General features: G+C 52.6%; 2 protein-coding genes across 4 annotated transcripts; one reads left to right on the forward strand and one right to left on the reverse strand.

Annotated features, from left to right (window-relative positions):
* Positions 1 to 380: 380 nt before the first annotated feature.
* SMYD5 (SMYD family member 5) lies at positions 381 to 12,239 on the forward strand. 2 transcript variants are annotated; one of them, XR_011466123.1, is made up of 14 exons: positions 381 to 508; positions 4,435 to 4,543; positions 5,280 to 5,419; positions 5,867 to 5,988; positions 6,377 to 6,446; positions 7,054 to 7,158; positions 7,917 to 7,979; positions 8,194 to 8,264; positions 8,575 to 8,681; positions 9,062 to 9,118; positions 9,913 to 10,007; positions 10,666 to 10,736; positions 10,835 to 11,248; positions 11,875 to 12,239. XR_011466123.1 is itself a non-coding variant. In XM_005901333.2 (13 exons), exons 1-13 carry the CDS (start codon positions 413 to 415, stop codon positions 10,968 to 10,970), a joined length of 1,242 nt encoding a protein of 413 aa, XP_005901395.2. In that variant the 5' UTR covers positions 381 to 412; the 3' UTR covers positions 10,971 to 12,239. The 2 variants fall into 2 exon arrangements, 1 of the variants encoding a protein (XP_005901395.2); XM_005901333.2 differs by having other exon boundaries at positions 10,835 to 12,239.
* On the reverse strand, positions 12,217 to 16,913 carry PRADC1 (protease associated domain containing 1). 2 transcript variants are annotated; one of them, XM_070379808.1, is made up of 5 exons: positions 16,707 to 16,913; positions 14,576 to 14,676; positions 13,907 to 14,016; positions 13,469 to 13,636; positions 12,217 to 12,610 (listed from the first exon to the last, which is right to left on the reverse strand). In XM_070379808.1, the coding sequence occupies exons 1-5, from the start codon at positions 16,771 to 16,773 to the stop codon at positions 12,364 to 12,366; spliced, it is 693 nt and encodes a 230-aa protein (XP_070235909.1). In that variant the 5' UTR covers positions 16,774 to 16,913; the 3' UTR covers positions 12,217 to 12,363. The 2 variants fall into 2 exon arrangements, with proteins under 2 accessions (XP_070235909.1, XP_005901401.2); XM_005901339.3 differs by lacking the exon at positions 12,217 to 12,610 and adding an exon at positions 12,694 to 13,243 and having other exon boundaries at positions 16,707 to 16,900.
* Positions 16,914 to 17,730: the final 817 nt, after the last annotated feature.

A 17,730-nucleotide genomic window follows, 5' to 3' on the forward strand; every position in this document is an offset into this window, starting at 1 on the left:
GTAGGCTGGCTAAGAGTGGTAAGCTGGACTTCGTAGGCTGGCTAAGAGTGGTAAGCTGGACTTCGTAGGCTGGCTAAGAGTGGTAAGCTAGCTCTTCCCCTTAGGCTGAGTCCAAACAGCGACTGACAAGACAGGCCACTGAGAGGCAGAGACAACAGACACAAACAGGAATTCAGACACAGATACACACATCAAAACGACACACACAAACTCTGGTATGGCCACGAAAATACAGGCAAAACTGCACAGATGTAAAAGCACAAAGACCACTCGACCTACACGCACATCGCTCAAACACTCGTGCGAAAACCCGCGCGGCCTCACGGACACGCACGCTGAGGGCGGGGCCTTCGGGGCGGGGCCTCCCGGGTCGAGGCTGGGTCAAGGGTCAGAAGGCAGAGGTACGCCCAAGATGGCGGCCTCCATGTGCGACGTGTTCTCCTTCTGCGTGGGCGTGGCGGGCCCGGCCCGGATCGCCGTGGAAGTCCGCTTTGTGAGCAGCGCCAAGGTGAGGCCGCGGCGAATCGTGCCGGGGTTCCCCACCCAGCCCGTCCTTGAAACAGCCCCGCGGGACCCTATGCCTGCAGCTTAGAGGGTCCTCTGCCGCTTGGACTCTGCTATCCGGCCCCGGGGGCTCCTTGTCGGTACCCGCGTGCAGGCTTCCAGGGCGATCACGCGGTGGCCTGGGGCCCGCGGAGTCTTCGTGCGCTCCCCCTCCTCCCCTGGAACCGGGCCTTTCTGCTAGCTGGGCTGGGGAGCGCCAGGCCGGGGGATATTCCTGCTGGATCCTGAGAGCTGTTGGGCGGGACGTGCCGGGCAGAGGGAGCTGCGGTACTAAAAAGCGTGGGCCATCAAGAACTTTCTGAGTGAGATTTGGGTGGGGGGATTGAGGAGAGAGGCCAGGACACTTCACAAAGGGTCTTGGAGTGCCAAGGAATTTGGACCGAAGCCCGTGGTAACATTGAAAGGTTTAAATCAAGAGGATGACATTTTGTTTTACTATCGTGTTTTAAAGTTCAGTGTAGAAAAAATTCGAAAGTGCATGTAAGAAAAGGAAAGGTAAAACACTCATAATCTTGTATATGTACAAATATGTGCATATTAAAGTTATATTTTTAGGCTGCTTTCTGATGCAGCAGTATGTATTTCAATATCAATAATCCTTTTAGGTATTAATTTTTAAGAGTTGAGTAATAGTCTTTCATGGGAGGACCGCTGTTCACTCAACAACTGTTCATTTATGGATCTTTATACTGTATCTTGTTTTCCATCCCTGAGGTCAAAGATGGTGAAGCTCAGTGTCTGTGCACGCATCCTTTTCTTCTCACCAGCACTAAGTATTTTCTTTCTTGGTTATCTTTATTAGTTGATATGTGCAAAATGATACTGCTTTGTTCTCATTTGTATTTCTTTACTAATGAGGTTGAATAATTTATCATTTGTAATGGCAGTGTGTATCCTTGCTCCTGCCCTGGATGTCAGCCTTCTAGTCATCTGGCTCCTGCTCTCAGCATCATGGTATTCACACAGATCCCCAACCTAACCTTCCATTGTCCTCTTTCCACTCCAGAGGCGTCTGGAGCATTCCTCTCTTAATGTGGTAAATCAACTCCCCTGTGTCCTTGGGCTCCTCACTGCCCACAACTCCATCTCCACCCCAAGGCCTGCAGTGCTCTCATTGGCTCACAGTTTGATGGTGTTTCAGTTCCATCACTCCTAGCAAGCAGAGATATTCACCTTTACTTTCACTTTGCTCATGTCTCTGAACCTCCTCCTTTTTTTTTTTTTACTTCTTCTCTCTTACATCACTTCAGCCACTCTCCTTGCCCAGTTGTCCTGTTCTAGCCTTCCATCAAAACCCCAGGTCTGGAAGAAGGGGCTGGCTTCCCTCTCTATGCCCGCAGCTTATGTGCTGCTGCAGAAGAATCATGTACCCAGACTTGGTGACAAGATGGCTTATCCTTTTTGCATCTGTATTCATCAAGTGGGATTGGTTTGTGATTTTTCTTTTTCCTTTATGGTATCTTCCTCAGGTTACGACATCAGAGTTATACTTGGTTTTTTGTTTGTTTTGTGAAATAGAGAAACTTTCCATTTTTTTCCCTCTGTTATTGAATAGTTTAAATAGCATAAGAATTACTTCTTTGGTTCAAGAGAGCTGATTTATGAAACCATATAGACTGGGGGCCTCATGTGGGGGTGGTTTTTGACCACTTTCTGTTTTGCCTCTATGGATATTGGCAAGAATGATTTTCAAAATTTTGCCAGTTGCTATGCCAGGGATATGACTGGTCACAACAGAAACCTAATCAAATATGATAAATGTCAACCAAGATGCTGTACTAGTACACATCAGGCAGGTGCTGGTGTTGCTTGTTAGTCTATCTTGGCTTCCTTCCTGTTCAATTCACTTTTGGCAATTGATATTTTTCTAGAAAATAATTTAATAAAGAATTTATTTACTGGAGTCTTAAATTTTTATTGTACAATCTTTTAAAAAAAACATAAGCTTACTTTTCAAATTGCAAATAACTTTGCATAGTTTGTACCCTTTACATTCAGGTTCAGATTCATTTCTCTCCAGGCTTCTTGGTAATATGAATTAGAGCTGTTTTTTTCTTGAAACACTTCATATGTTCTGGGGATGTGTAGTTTCATAGAGGAACAGCTCTGATTCTTCCCTTTGCATTGATTACTAAATATTTCCTCCATTTGGTCCTCCAGAAAGAGGGAGAAAGAGATTAGTGCTTATCCAATATCAAAATTGATGACTGTCAGAAGTAGCGTGGGTCCCTGTTCATAATATCTTTGCGTCCCACGGAGGAAGGCCAGGTTTTCATTTTGCTAGGTTGGGATCCCAGAGGTTACTCAGTGTGGAGGTGGGCTTCTAGAAAGACAACCAAGCTGCATCCACGGCTTTGTCAACGGTTTTGTTCCAGCTGCCCTAGCATGCTATTGGAGCTCCCAGAGTTATTCACAGGGTTGAGATTTGTGGCTCATGGGCATGTCAGGTCTACACATCCTGCCGCTCTGATTTGGGGAGGTGCCCTTGCCTAGCCAAAGCACTAGAGTTCAGAGGAAACGGGGAGCTACCCAGGAGGCCACATGACAGGACATTTCACTGGTGGCTCAGTTATTTTCTTCCTCTCCCTTTTTGTGACAGTTCACTGGCACTACTGGGGCAATTGGCAGGGGCACCAGTCCTCTAAGTGTAGAGTGCACAAAAGTGCCCAGCGGGGCCAGTCACTGCCTGGCTTTTAAAACTGTCTCCTGAGTCCCTTTGTACATTTGAAGTGAATTGAAGTCACTCAGTCGTGTCCAACTCTTTGTGACCCCAAGGACTGTGGCCTACCAGGCTCCTCTGTCCATGGGATTTTCCAGGCAAGAGTACTGGAGTGGGGTACCATTTCCTTCTCCAGAGGATCTTCCTGACCCAGGGATGGAACCCAGGTCTCCCACATTGTAAACAGACACTTTACCGTCTGAGCCACCAGGGAAGCACATTTGAGAGATGGCAATTCAACAGTTGTTTTCTCATCTTTCATCCCATACACGGTGTCTGCAGTGCTTTAGACCAGGACTTCTCACTAACATGCATGTGAATCACCTGGGCATCTTGTTAAAATGCAGGTTCTGATGTGGCAGGTCTGGCATGGGGCCTGAGCTTGTGCGTTCTAACATCTCCCAGGCGATCCCCATGCTGCCAGTCCATCACCTCATTTTGAGTAGTGTGGCGCACGTGGGGTTCCCTCACCTGTGCTGTACCATAACATCCTGGAAACTACCTGGTAGGTATTATTATAGTACTCGCTTTTCACATGGTAGACAGATGGAAAAAGGCAGTCGGCTCAACGCTTCACAGCAAGCTAGGCTTAGGACTGGTGCTAGGGTTAGTCATTCCTCCCAGTGTAGCACCTGAGAACTTGTTGGGCACCAGGTACTGTGCTAGATACTGTGAGTTCCGAGCTGACTAGGGAAGTAGGACACATTCTCCCGAAAACTAGGCCTCCCCGTCCTGCAGTGTAGGATTCTCTGCAACCCTGAGGAGCAGGATCATGACCAGGATCCTGGAGGGGCACGTGGGTGACTCAGAAGGCGGCCCTGTACCACTCGCTAGTACTGGAGGCTCCAGCCTGCTGTGAACCTCTGGCCATGCTAAAAACGCTCCTCTGGGTAGTCCAACATGGTTGCCATGGTGGCTCTCTTCCCATCCCAGCCCTCTGCCCTGGACAGTTTGGAAGATGTGCTACTGAATGTAGGGTAGAACTGCATTTCTGGAGGAGGTGATTATGAAGGGGGCTGACGACGCTCCAGAAGTGACCGTCCTGAGACAGAGGCCTCTGCCAAGAGGGAAGCACGTGGAGGTGAGGAGCCCTTGAAGCTCTGTCCTCTGCCTCTTCTTATGGCCATCCTATTCCTTCTCTGCCCTTTTAGGGAAAGGGGCTGTTTGCCACACAGCTGATCCGGAAGGGGGAGACCGTATTCGTAGAACGGCCCCTGGTGGCTGCGCAGTTTCTCTGGAATGCACTTTATCGCTACCGAGGTGAGCTCATCTCGCCCACTCTGAGGGCCGCTGTGCCCAGCAGCCTTGGCGCCTGGAGGAGAGCATAGATATCCCTGATAGTCTCTGGGACTCCCGGTGTCAGGAGGGAAAGCACATCTTCTCTTGGAGAACTGTGCCTGAGAACCATGCCCCTGTCTAATCTCAGGCCGTCTGGGGCTGTGAGCCTATAGCAAAGAAGCTGTTCCAAAGGGTACCCTGGAGGAGGCCTGTCACTCAGGTGGACGCAGCGCCATCCTGAAGGGCTCTGTGCCAAAGTGGAGCCACTACCAAGAAGAGACCACATGCCGCCTGTTCAAAAAAGGCTGCATTAGGGATCACAAACAGCATGCTCTTAGCTTTCCAGCCACTCGCTTTTTTCACCCTTCCGTTGGGCTAGAGAAAAATCTCTGAAAGGAGGGTCAGTCAGCTCCAGAATGTGGGGAAAGCCCAGTTTTGGGGAGGGGTGGAGAGCCCCATAGACTAAGTCCCATGGAGAAGCAGGGAGAGTCTGCCAGGCGGGGTGGGGACTGCAGAGAGGGAAGAAGGTATCATCTATCTTTGAATGCATGTGAAATTGATTCATTCGCTCCATTCTTTAACATAGTCATTCATTTACTCACCCCTTAAAACATCTGATGTGAGCCAGGTGCTGTCGTAGCCCCGCGGATATTGCTGTGAAAGGACAGATGCAGCCCCTGCTCTGAGACACACTGTCATGTCTGGCTCTCTCCCCCAGCCTGTGACCACTGTCTTCGGGCACTGGAGAAGGCAGAGGAAAACGCCCAGAGACTGACTGGGAAACCAGGCCAGGTTCTGCCTCACCCCGAGCTGTGCACTGTGCGCCAAGACCTGCACCAGAGCTGTCCCCACTGCCGGGTGAGCAGCCCTGGGGCCGAGCTGAAGTCCTGGCTGGGGAGACGGGAGTGAGCGCAGACCTGGTCATGGCCCTCAGAGCCCCCAGTGGAGGGAAGACATTGAAAAGCCTTGAGTACTACTCCAGTTTCGTCCACGCGGTTCCAGTCCCACTGCCCAGAAAATAGGCTTGTTGGGAGCTTGCCCTCTGCCTCGGAGCCTGGCAGGGCCCTTCCCTGTCCCCGAGAAGCAGTCTCTCCTTCTCACGGTTTTAAAGCCTGGGGCAGGTGCTCCTCTCACATGCCCCCAGAGCACTGAGTGCTTCCTCGTCTCATAATACTATAATGCCACTGACTGCTGCTCAGGGGCTGTTTGTGGGAGGAATGAAGTTAGAGGAGGTGAGGCCACACAGGTGTCTGTGCCTCACCCCAGGCCAGATCCTTGGGTGCTGACCTCCACCTCCCCCAACAGGTGACGTACTGCAGTGCAGAATGTCGACTGGCCGCAGCTGAGCAATACCATCAGATCCTGTGCCCAGGCCCCTCCCAGGATGACCCCGCGCATCCTCTCAATAAGCTGCAGGAGGCCTGGAGGTAGGTAGCATTTCCTCTCTTCTCTCCTTTATCCTTTCCTCCTTGCGTGTCTTCGCGGTGCTCAGCAGATGCAGCCATCTTTCTTAAGTTACCACTGCCTGGATTTTTCCTCCATTCTTAGGGCCAAACAGAGGTCATTTCACCTATTTCCCCTGCCTTAAATCTGAGCTGCCAGCCCCACCATCCTCAGCATTTTACACACTCCCAGAAGAGCCTCATTAAGCCCATAGAGATATAAAATCCTGCCCATGTCCTTGCCAGTAGCTTTCCCTCTTTGGTTATGAATGGGATTGGTAGGAAGGATTCTCTATAGCAATCAGACCAGGCTTTCCTGAATTTGGCTACTGGGAAGGGAATTTCTAGGCCAAACCTTTATCTTTCTCCCCAGGAGTGTTCACTACCCGCCTGAGACTGCAAGCATAATGTTGATGGCCCGGATGGTGGCCACAGTGAAACAGGTGAGCCCACCTGATCTTCCGGAGAAAGCTGACTCTGGCCTCATTCAACCCTTGACCTCAGTTTCCTTCTTACTTTAAGACTCTGGCTTGGATACAGAGTTCTTTCTGGGCCTCTCAAAGAAGAGCTGCTTGCATGTAAACCTTAGGAGTAGCTAACCATAAATCTGGCAGGGGGAGGGGGGCTTATCTTGCCTGTGATCTTTGATCTATGAGATGACTGCCTGTGCAGCAGCAGTTCATGCGTGCCATTTATAAGCATCACCTTTTCAGGATTGTATCTCTTTAGGTACAGCAAGAGAAGCTGCTCTGACCCCTTCTTTAATACTGTTGCTCCTCAGCCTCATTCTATTTTCCCAAGTGTCGTGAATTGGCTAGCTTGGCAGCAGCTGGGGAGATGGTTGGGTATGGGCAGGGCTGGGAGGAAGAGTCTACCTAGAAGCTAATGTGTGATGGTGTTTCTCTGAGGGCTGGGGCTTTGGAATGACAGCCGACTCTTCCCACAAGGGCGGGAATGACAGTAAAGAAGAGGGTGTCTGTGAGTCCATCTGTGCACATGCATGCATGGGCATGTATCAACCTGACCTTGAAGTATATTTGTTCACTACAGGCTAAGGATAAGGATCGTTGGATCAGGCTCTTCTCCCAGTTCTGTAATAAAACTGCTAATGAGGAGGAGGAAATTGTCCATAAACTCCTAGGGGACAAATTCAAGGTTGGTCTCCCCCCATGACCCTCCCACCCCTGCTAGTAGCCTGGGCTGTCTATGGCTACCTGGAGGAAGCTTCACACTTGCTCCCTTCCCAGTCACAGGAAGAAGTTCGCGCCTGGGTCCAAAAATCTGTTCAGAGACTTGTATTTCTGTTGCTGTTTAACTTCATAACCTAATGTGGACTTAAAATTGCAAAGTGGGGTGATGACCAAGGATAGAGGGGCTGGGTGCCCTGATATGGGAGGCAGGACCCCATAATCGGATAGCAGTGGGCAAATCAAGTGTAATGAAAAATGGAGGGTTGAGGGGGTCTGCAGGTTAGGAAGTGGGGTGAAATAGACTTCTAGTTGCCCATGTACTGAGCACTCGCTTCAGATCAAAGAGTTATGCATTCTCCCCGAGGAGAGCAGAGTTCTGTGCAGGAGCTGCCTGAAGGGGGAGGCAGGTGTAAAAGGGCTTTTGGGGCAGGCCTTCCTGCACTGAATCTGGGGAAAGGAGGGGAGCGTCAAGCTGCTCTGGAGGGTGGTGCTGGTATAAGTGCTAGAAAATAGGAATTTGGGGTTTGCTACCCTGGGTTGGAAGAGACCAGCAGACTGCCAAGGCTCTTTGGAGATCAGGACTCCATGGCTTTCTTTTGCCCCCTGGGAAAGCTGTCTTTAGAGCTCACCCTTTTCCTTCCCTTACATGGTCTTCTGGGCCCTGCCTGGGTGCTAAGGGGAAACCCCAGAGCTGCAGGTCTCTCCCTGCTTTCCCTAACCCAGGGTCAGCTGGAGCTACTGCGGAGACTCTTCACAGAGGCGCTTTATGAAGAAGCACTCAGCCAGGTGAGTGGGAAGGTGGGACCAGTGGCCTCCCAGTCACTCCAGCCCTCTGGGAGCAACCAGGGCAGCGTGTCCGCCTGGGACAGGTAAGCAAGAGCAGACCTGGTCTTACGGAGTTGGGGTGGGACTGACTCACAACAAGCTTCCTCAACAGAGTTGTATCAGGAAGAAGAGCAAGTGGCTGCCCACTGAGTGCCCTTCTCCTTTCTCCCCACAGTGGTTCACTCCGGATGGATTCCGGTCTCTCTTTGCTCTTGTTGGGACCAATGGCCAAGGAATTGGGACCAGGTTAGGAGAGAATGTTCCAGAGCTCTTGGACTTGTCCCTCAGGGCTGGGGTGGAAGATTGAGAAAAGTAGCCAAGCTCCTTTCAAGACTAGGGTGGGGCAGGGTGTAACTCTGGCCAGAATGCTGGACTAAACTCAGGGGCGAGGGTCAGACAGACCGAGTCTTTCTTGGGAACACTTAGTTGGGAAAGGACACACCTACCCACCCCCACCCCTCTCGGGAGAAAGAAATGGACTTAACTTGCTTGGAGGTGGAGAGCCCTGTGAGCTGGGTCTTTCTCCTCTCCAACCATGGCTGCCTGGAACCCCCAGCTCCCTGAGCCAGTGGGTCCATGCCTGTGATGCTCTGGAGCTGAAGCCTCAGGACCGTGAGCAGCTGGACGCCTTCATTGACCAGCTGTACAAGGACATCGAGGCAGGTTGGTGAGATGGAGCCTTGGCTTCACCTGACTTTGGAAGCCCCCATCAGTCAGTTGGTGGACACAGTCTTCCCCCAGGGAGCTCTGAGTTCATGGTTGGGGAAGGTAATCCCTGTGTGAAGCTTCATGCCTGTCTGCAGGGCATACATGAGAAATGGCCCTGCAGTCCATGCAGAGGCCTCATGCGGGGGGTGGAGGAGTGCCAGATCGTGCGTTGGTATCATATATAGGAAAGCAAGCTTGTGCCTCAGAGAAGCATTGTCAGGTAAATGGGAGTGACTGGGTGGCAGACAGTGGAGCCATGCCTGTCCTTATAAGCCTGTTTGCTTTTCCTACCTATGACATGGACGTAATACCACCTGCATACGACTGTCTTACAGCAACCGGCGAGTTTCTTAACTGTGAAGGATCTGGCCTCTTTGTGCTGCAGAGCTGCTGTGAGTCCCGGCATTGAGAAGGCGCAGCCTCACGCTGCAGTCCTCCTCTGTTGGTCCCTTCTGGGCTGGTAGAGTTGAGTCTGGGAGTGGGATTAGGGCTGAGCTGGAGGATTTCCGCTTGGTCTCCCATATCACTTTCCATTCATTTATTGGACTGCTCATGCTTTCCAGTGGGCTGGCCCGGTGCTAAGGCAGGGCACAGAGCTCTGATTCTTGCAGAGGGAACCCTGGGTCTTGCCCCACCACTGCCCTGTGAGTCCTGAGTGTCCTAAGAACCCAGGAGAAGCTCAGGCTGGAAGGCAGTCTCATCAGCACCTGATGGAGGGACAGAGCCAGTTCAGACTGTTTTTCCAGATCCCAGCCTCCCACCCTCTGCTCTCCTCACCGCAGACCTTTCCTCCCAGGCTCTGGGGAGACTACTTTTCCTAAACTAGGCTCCCAGCTGTTACCAGTGACAGACAGGCCTGAGTTAAGTTTCCGGCACGGGCATCCCTTTCACAGCCCTGTCCCTCCCTTTGTGAGACACTGGGAACAGCTGAGGATCAAGGGGACCAGTGAGGAGAAGAGCAGGGCCAGGCATGGCAGGTGGGGCAGGGCAGTGATGTGGGAGCACATCTGGGCCTGTGCTCTTCAGGAAAGAGCGCTGGACAGGGAGACAGGACACCGGGGCCCGGGGACCTGCACAGCCCAACAGGGATCAGAGAACAAGGAAAGACGGGGCCCAGGGCTCTGCACAGTTAAGGCTGTTATTTTTCTTAGTCAACAATCCTCATTATCTGCCTCTCATGACCCAGGCAACCACAGCTGTGTCCCCAATGCAGAGACCTCCTTCCCAGAAAACAACTTCCTTTTGCATGTCACCGCCCTGGAGGATATTAAGCCAGGAGAGGTGAGGGGGCAAGTAGCTGTGGGGGTGGGTGGGCAGGAGGCCTGGCAAGTTCTCTCCAGGAATCAGGAGCAGCAGTGGCTCCAGCCCCAGGTTCAGGCTGTTGGGTTGAATCCCTTCATGCTGCAGGACCTTAGTCTTGCCTGTGAGTGTGCTCTGACCCCACCTCACTTCAAAAAATAACTCCAGAAAGCCTCAGCAGTGTTTGAGAGAGCACTGTGTGCCTGAGTTCTTGTGTCCAGCTGCTTTTTGATCAAGGAATCTGCAGCTTCTAAGGAAACAGGAAATGGCCCTTTGTGGCTTGGACTATGGGTTGCTAATGTGGTTTGGGGTCCTGGCTGTTAGAGCAGTACACAGAGCCTGCTTGAAACTTCTTTCAGGGCAAGTAGCTTCACAGCAAGATAACCTCTGCCCCAGCCACAGACAGACCTTGGCCATGGCCTAAGGCCCAACCATAGCCCCCAGTTCAGACTGTCAAAGCCTCACAGTCCCATCCCTGCTCTGAGCACAAGGGGATGGATTGGGGTGGCCTGCCCTTTCGCTGAAGGGCAGCTCAGGCTCCTGGGGACGAGGCAATGGTTGGACACGGGGCAGAGGTTGGGGAGGCCCTAATCCCACCTGTTAGAAAGACCATCAGCCCAACCTCTCTTGTGCCCCTTAGGAAATCTGCATCAGCTACTTAGACTGCTGTCAGCGGGAGCGAAGCCGCCACAGCCGCCACAAGATCCTCAGGTGCCAGCGGGGGCTGCGGTGGGCAGCGGGGCTCTGGGGTCCTCCATTCCAGTGGCTGCCTGACTGCCCTCACCATCGTGCCCCCTCGCCCTCTGCAGGGAGAACTATCTGTTCGTCTGTTCCTGCCCTAAATGTCTGGCAGAGGCCGATGAGCCCAACATGACCTCTGAGGAGGAGGAGGAGGAAGAGGAGGAGGAGGAGGAGGGAGCCGGAAGATGCCGAGCTGGGGGATGAGATGACTGATGTGTGATGTCACCCTGCTCGGAAGCACTCCTACCCCAAACCCTGCAGAAGAGGGGGCCTTTCCCCAGAGCAGAGGCTTGGAAGGAACACCCCACTCCTGTCGCCCACTTCCCCCCCATTTCAGCACTCTTTCTGCCGGAGGGTAAGACAGGCTGGACCCTAGGCCCTCTCCCCCCGCCGGACCTCACGCCCGGACACTGCTGCTGCGTGGCTCAGGCTCTGCGCTGTCACTGAGCCGCTCAGAACTGGCTTCCCCCTGAGGTTCGGATGTAAGTGGCTGGAACCAAGGTCAGGGCCTAACAGTGTTCTTCCCCATGGCCCCACTTACTCATCCGCTTGAGGCTTCAGCCCTCTCAACTCAGTATGGGGGTAGGGGGGCAGTAACAGAGTGGCAACCCGAGAACACCCTGACTCCACTGAAGAAGAGAGGGGCCAAGATGCCCTTACCGACTTCCCTACCTCCCACTGTTGTAGCCTGACCACTGGCACAGCCTAGCGAGGCAGGAGTGGGGAACTGGGCCCCACTGCACCTTCTCTTAGGCGCTCTGTGGGGAGCACTGAACCACGGGGATTACCCGCCTCTCCCCACCTCACCCATCGTTTAGACATCGGGGAGTAGCGATTAGCCCCTCCCCCAGAATCTCTGTACTTGTGCCTTTCCTCTAGGCCCTGGTACAGTGGCTAGCCTCACAGGGTCTGGAAGAGGTGTCTGCCTCCCTTGGGAGGGGTATGGGGGGATCAGCACCCCTCCTCTTACCCTCATCCATTTAGGACTCTAGCAGCATAGCTGAGACTTGGGGGGTGAAAGGCCTCTGCTCCCTAACTGAGGATGTTCTAGAGTCTTCTAGAACTTTGATCAGTGAGGGGCTCTCCTGGTCTCAATCTCCATCTTTAGGATCTCCACAGAGGAACACAAGTCTTCCAGAAACCTAGAAGAGCTGGGCTGGATACTCAAGATTAGCCCTGACTGTCCTCCTCCTCCCCAGATTAGCACCACCCCTTGCTCTTGGGTTGGAAGCTGTGGAAATTGTAACCTGTCACCCGCAATTCTTTTCTGCCCCCCTTCCCTGAGGGGCCTGCCGCATGCCCCTGCTGAGGGATCCTAGGGAGGCCAGGTCCCGCCACACGGGCCCTTTCTTGGATCGTGAGCAGGTGGAATCTGCCTGAATAGCCTATTGGGTTCTTAATTCTTCAGAGCAGCCAGCACCCCCTCCTCCCCCCCTGCCCACTGTTCTCAATAAAACATGAATGGTGACAGGCCTTTACAGGAATGCTTTGTGGAGGATGGCTTGACAAGCAGGCAACAGTCACGTGGATGGTCCCAGAATGCATAGGACAGAGCGGTGACGGCAGGAGATGGGAGCTCCAGCTCCCCAGTTTGGATTCATCCCTCGTCTCGTCTATATCTGCTGTGCAAACGTTTCTCAGGTCTAAGAGCAGGGCTCCTCTGAGGTCCAGTGTGGATCCCCAGGACCAGGCTACAGAACAAGGAGGCTTTTCCTCGGGGGCTGAACCACCGCTTCCTGAGTTCTTGAGCAGGAGGCTGTCGGGATCCAGGATTAGCAGTCTGAGCACTGGTCCTGAAGGACCCTGGGCAAGCCTTGTACCCTCTCTGGGCCTCAGTTTCCTCCCTTCAAAACAAGAGCGTGGGACCAAGTGAGTGTTTGAAGCCCCCCACCCCACCCCTGTGTGCTTTACTCTAGGACACAGTTGCAACCCTGATGAGAGGCTTTATTGCTAAAAAGTCACTGAGGGTTTATTAAGTCCTCAAACACCAGCTCCTTACACCATTCCAGCAATTGCTGTGAAAGACTCTGGGTGGGGAGGCTGGAGCCAGGTGGGATGTGACAGCTTCCAGATGGCTCTCAAACCACCTGCTGTTGGCCCCTTTAGTTTCAGACCCGAGCCCACCAGCCCCCGGGCCTGGCTCTTGCCTCTTCCCATAGCATGAGACACCTTAGGAGCCCAGGGGAGGAAAGGCCAGTGGTGTGGCTTCCTTTAGCTGAGCCAAGGCCCAAGCCCTTTTCCTCTGCCTGGCTCCACCAGTTCCCAAATGCTATCCCCAAATCCTGAACAGCAGAATTCCTGGATTTTCCCTTCTCAGCCTAGAGTTGCTTATGGCTGGAATGTGGGACCAACTCTTCTACCAGAAGGTCCAGGGCGGTTGCAGCAGCTCAAAGGTGGGGATGCTGGTGACATTGACTGGGATGGAAATGATGGCCCAAGGCAGCCCATGCTGTTCCAGGGAGCGGCGGATCATGTAGCTGGGAGGGCATGGAGAGAGGTGGTGATGGTCACTTTCTCGGCACCCCATCATGCCCCACTGTCCCCATTACTTTGGGAGTTCCAGAGCCTGAGGACTTTTTTGGCCCTCCAACCAGGGCACCCCAAGGTGAGGCTTGTGGGTAGGGACTAGTAATTGCCCTTGACCTCCCCGAGTTGTGGCACCTAGTTTGGTGCTAATACAGCCAGAGACAAGGACCCCTCACCCATCTCGGCCAAGCAGGAAGAGGGCGGGGATGTCAGCTGTGCGCTGGGTACTGTCTTGGATCATCTCCACGTAGAAGCTGTCATTGTCAACCGCGTTGTCAGAGATGATCACTGCCCGCCCGCCGTGCTCCTGCACCACCCGGGTCTTGGACAGGAAGGAGCAGCCCCTGGAAGAGGTGATGATGAGACCAAAGAAAAGGCAGGGGAGCTATCCCCTCCCCAGACCACCACCCTGGGAGGGTGCAAGAAGGACCAATCATGGAGGATTATTTTTTTATAGAGGCTCACAAGTAAATGGCCAAAGGCCTGGATAATTTTAAGACATTTCTTAAAAGATTCTTAAAAAGATGAATTATTTAAAAACAGTTATTTCAAAGTATCACCACCAACACTGATCTCAGACTCTCCCCTGGTGCCTGTGCCTGTCCGCGCCTTACCCCCTCTCCACCAGCGCGATCTGGTCCTGGATGAAGAAACCGTTGCTGAGTTCCCCGCAGGCCTCTGAAGGTTCCGCAGGGACAAGGTGAATCTGCTCATACCTTGTGTGCTGAAAGATATTTAAACAGGTGAAAGTGTAGGGAGGGGTTAGGACTGAGCTGATCATTCCATCATATCAGCTCCTCACAAAATGAGAAGGAAATGCGTGATTTCTGTGTGCTGGACACTTGAGCACTTTTACTCAATTCTCACAATTGTCTGGTTGTCCTATCCCACCCTCCCCCTTTTTTTTTTGGTCAAATCTTTATTTTATTTATTTTTTCTCCACCCTCCCTTTCACAGACACAGAGAAGTTGCTGTGGACCCAGAGTCATGTATTAATAGTTTAGCAGTGGAGCTAGCAGAGCCTTTGGCTTTTTTTTTTTTAACTACTTCATGTCCCTAAGAAGAAGAGTTTCCCTCTGTGATGCCCAGGTCTGTATTATACCCAGAGGAATAGCCGGAAGCCCTGCCTTCCTGGCTCTATAGCCCCTGGAAGACAGAGCAGAATTCTGCCCCCTTCTCTGTCCCAGCACTCAGGTATTGATTGAATTGATGAAGGTCACCTCAACTTAGTAGGGGGAAATGTGGAGACAGCATCAGATGTGAGGGGGCCTCCCTGAACTTACAAAGATACCACCAAAGTCCTTGGCAGGCGTGGCTGTGAAGATGTAGCGAATGTCCCCAGGACTCAGCACTTGAAAGTACAAATAATCATGGATGCGTAAGCCTGAAAGGTAAAATGTACAGGTGAGAAGCCTCCGGGGGAAAAGCTGGTTTCAGGTTCAGATCATGGACCCCAGGCCTTCAACAGGCTGGCTATGGTCTGGGCCCAGAGACCCAGCTTCAGCCAACTGTGTCCTCACAGTAGGTAGTATAGATGGTCTCTGCCCTGGGGAGGATAGAGCTGATGCAGACAGTTAGTGACCCCAGAGGTTTACAGCTGCTGCTGCTTACACAGGTGAGCCAGGGAGACTGAGAGTTCCAGTGTTACCTCTCTGAGGGTTAATTCATCTTTGCTCTGAAGCAGACTTTAGAGTTTCAAGGTGGTAGATGTGGTAGCTGTTGTAAAAAAAAAAAAAAAAGTCTGGTTCCACTGCCATTCCCCCCTCGTCCAGTCACTACCATTTCTTGTCCTAGCTGATGCAGCTTTTTAACTGGTCTATCTTAGCCTGTATTCTTGCTCCCTAAGGTCCATTCCCCTAACAACTGCCAGGAATTTCCTTAAAACACCTTAAAGCAGATGTGATCATATCACCACTGCCAGAGCGTCAATACCCTTCAAGGATTGCCTTTTGCACTTAAAGCCTAAACTCTAGTCTGCAAGGCCCTGCTTGATCTGGCCGTTGGCAGCTACCCCAACCTCATCTCTTCCCTTCCTGTGTTCTAACTACACTGGCCTCCAGTTTCTTCACATCTCCAAGTCTTCTTGTAAGTTCCCTCACCATACCACACCTCTACCTCTTTATAGGGCTCACTCCTATTCATCCATCAGATCACTTTCTCAGAGAAACCTGCCCTGTGACTGCCCTCCTTTATGCCCATTCAAAAATGTACTTTGTCTCCAATGACACTTTTAACATAATTTGGAATTATTTTTGTTTGTTGTCTCTCTCCTGCACTAGAACAAGGACTTAAGTTTGTGATTTCATTCCATACTGTATCCACCTTAACCAACATAGTGGCTAGACTATAACTCGTGCTCTAAAAGGTTGTTGAGTGAATGAACAACTATTTCCAGCAGGGAAGTGCCAGAACAACTAGATTTTTCTGGGATGTGGATCTCTTTAGTACCTAAGTGTAATGTTTTACCTGAACTTAAGTGGCTGGATTCCTTAGCCCAGAGAGATTGAGTAGCGTGAAAGGGTGGAAACTTCTGCCACAAGTCAGGGCTTGTGTCAGGGCTGGGATCAACTGTGGCTTTAGCTGTCCTTTTCTACATCCTAATCAGCCACCAGGTAGAGGTCCACTGGTTGGTACTGGGCTACACATACAGCCTTTTGTCCTGGGAGTGAAGGCTTCCAGTCAAATAGAGATACACTCCCAGGAGGCCTTCCTGGATTAGCACTAAAATTCCCCTCCTCCCTACACATCTTTGCCTAGCCTTTGTATCCGCTGATCCGTGTAAATTAAGTATAGATACACACATGTGCTCACGTATGTATATGGGTGTATGTTTATGTTCTCGTGTAGATGCAAACAGGTTTAGTGTGTGCGTATGTGCTAAGTGCGTGTAAGCCCACGTATAGCAACGTGTGGTCCCATTTATGTATGTGAGTGCTCACATATTTCCAGCTTGTAGTATTCCTGTGAGTGTGAAAGTCGCTCAGTCGTGTCCGACTCTGCGACCCCATGGATTATACAGTCCATGGAATTCTCCAGGCCAGAATACTGGAGTGGGTAGCCTTTCCATTCTCCAGGGTCCCATTTATGTATGTGAGTGCTCACATATTTCCAGCCTGTAGTACCCCTAGGTGTTCCTTGTTCTTCGCCCCCCTCAGCCACCTAAGTCGGCGCTAGTGGGGGTAGGGGGAGCCTTCCTTCGACGTGGGTAGCTGGGGACTCACAGCCCAGTCTCAGGCCGCGCCCAGTTAATGTCCCTGGGGACCACTACCCACCCACTCCAGGTGCCGGTGTCTGGACCTGCCTTCCTCCGAATTCGCGGGGTCCCCAAGGTGACCCGTGGCCCCCGGCCCAGGACGCGCTCAAGCTGGTCCGCCAGCCCCGCCCTGAAGCGTAGCCCCGCCCGTTGCTGCTCACCGTGGGCCGCGACGCACGCGGGGAGCCAGAGCACGAGACAACACCAGCCCGCGGCGCCGGGGACCATCTCCAGGGCCCGGCCGGGCGCCGCGCTTCTTCCAGCCACCCCGCCGCGCGTAGCTAGCCGGACTTCGGCCTGACAGCTGCTCTGGCCTCCCGCCCCCGGACCCGCTCACGCCGTCGGTTGGCGGACCGGAATGAGGCCTAGGACTGATTGGCTCTGAGGCCTGCTTATGTAGCCACATTTTCCGCCCCTACGCCCTAGCCCACTTCCTATTGGTCGAGAGAAGTGAGGCCGAGGGCTGATTGGTCTAAATTGTTAACTGCAACTGCCGGCCCCCGCCCCAGCATTTCTCTTTTTGGGTTAGACTCTGCAGGACCTCTCAGGCAGAGGGCGGGTCCGGGAGGCCGCGGGAACGGAGAATGGAGACCCGTAGCCCCGAAAGACTTGGCTAGTCGGCCCGTGCGTCCTCGGCCGAATCCTCACCGCGGCAGCTTCGCAAGACAACGATTTATCTTCTAGCTGTGCTTTCCTTTTTCCCATCCTCTTCTTGGGAAGGCATTCGTCTAGCGCCCAGGTGGTCTCGGGCGACCCCTGCTCTGCTCATCCTCTGCCTAATTTCACTGGCGTTTGTGCGGTCGTAGTCAGTAGGCTCTGGGGATGTACCAGTAGGCCTTATGTACCCGACACTCGAGGAAGCTCTGACAATGCCAAACCAGAAAACGAGCATTCGGGCCAGGTACCCACGTGTGATGTTGGACACCTAACCCCTCAGCCTCAGTTCCCTCGTCTGTAAAGTGGGCGTGATCGTGGTACTACCAAAACGATAGTGTGTAACAACGAGCTCACTCACGTCAAATGCTTAGTAAAGGCCTGTCTCTCAGTCACCAGTCAATAAATATATGCCTTTATTGCATCCCTTGGTCTTGGGAGATAGGGGAAATGGAATTAGAGTTAGTGGCTAACGCGGCCAAGCAAGGGTTCTACATGCTCAAAAATAATGGCACCATGGAAAACCGGCGA

Source organism: Bos mutus, chromosome 11 (genome assembly GCF_027580195.1).
Source record: "Bos mutus isolate GX-2022 chromosome 11, NWIPB_WYAK_1.1, whole genome shotgun sequence".
NCBI lineage: Eukaryota > Metazoa > Chordata > Mammalia > Artiodactyla > Bovidae > Bos > Bos mutus.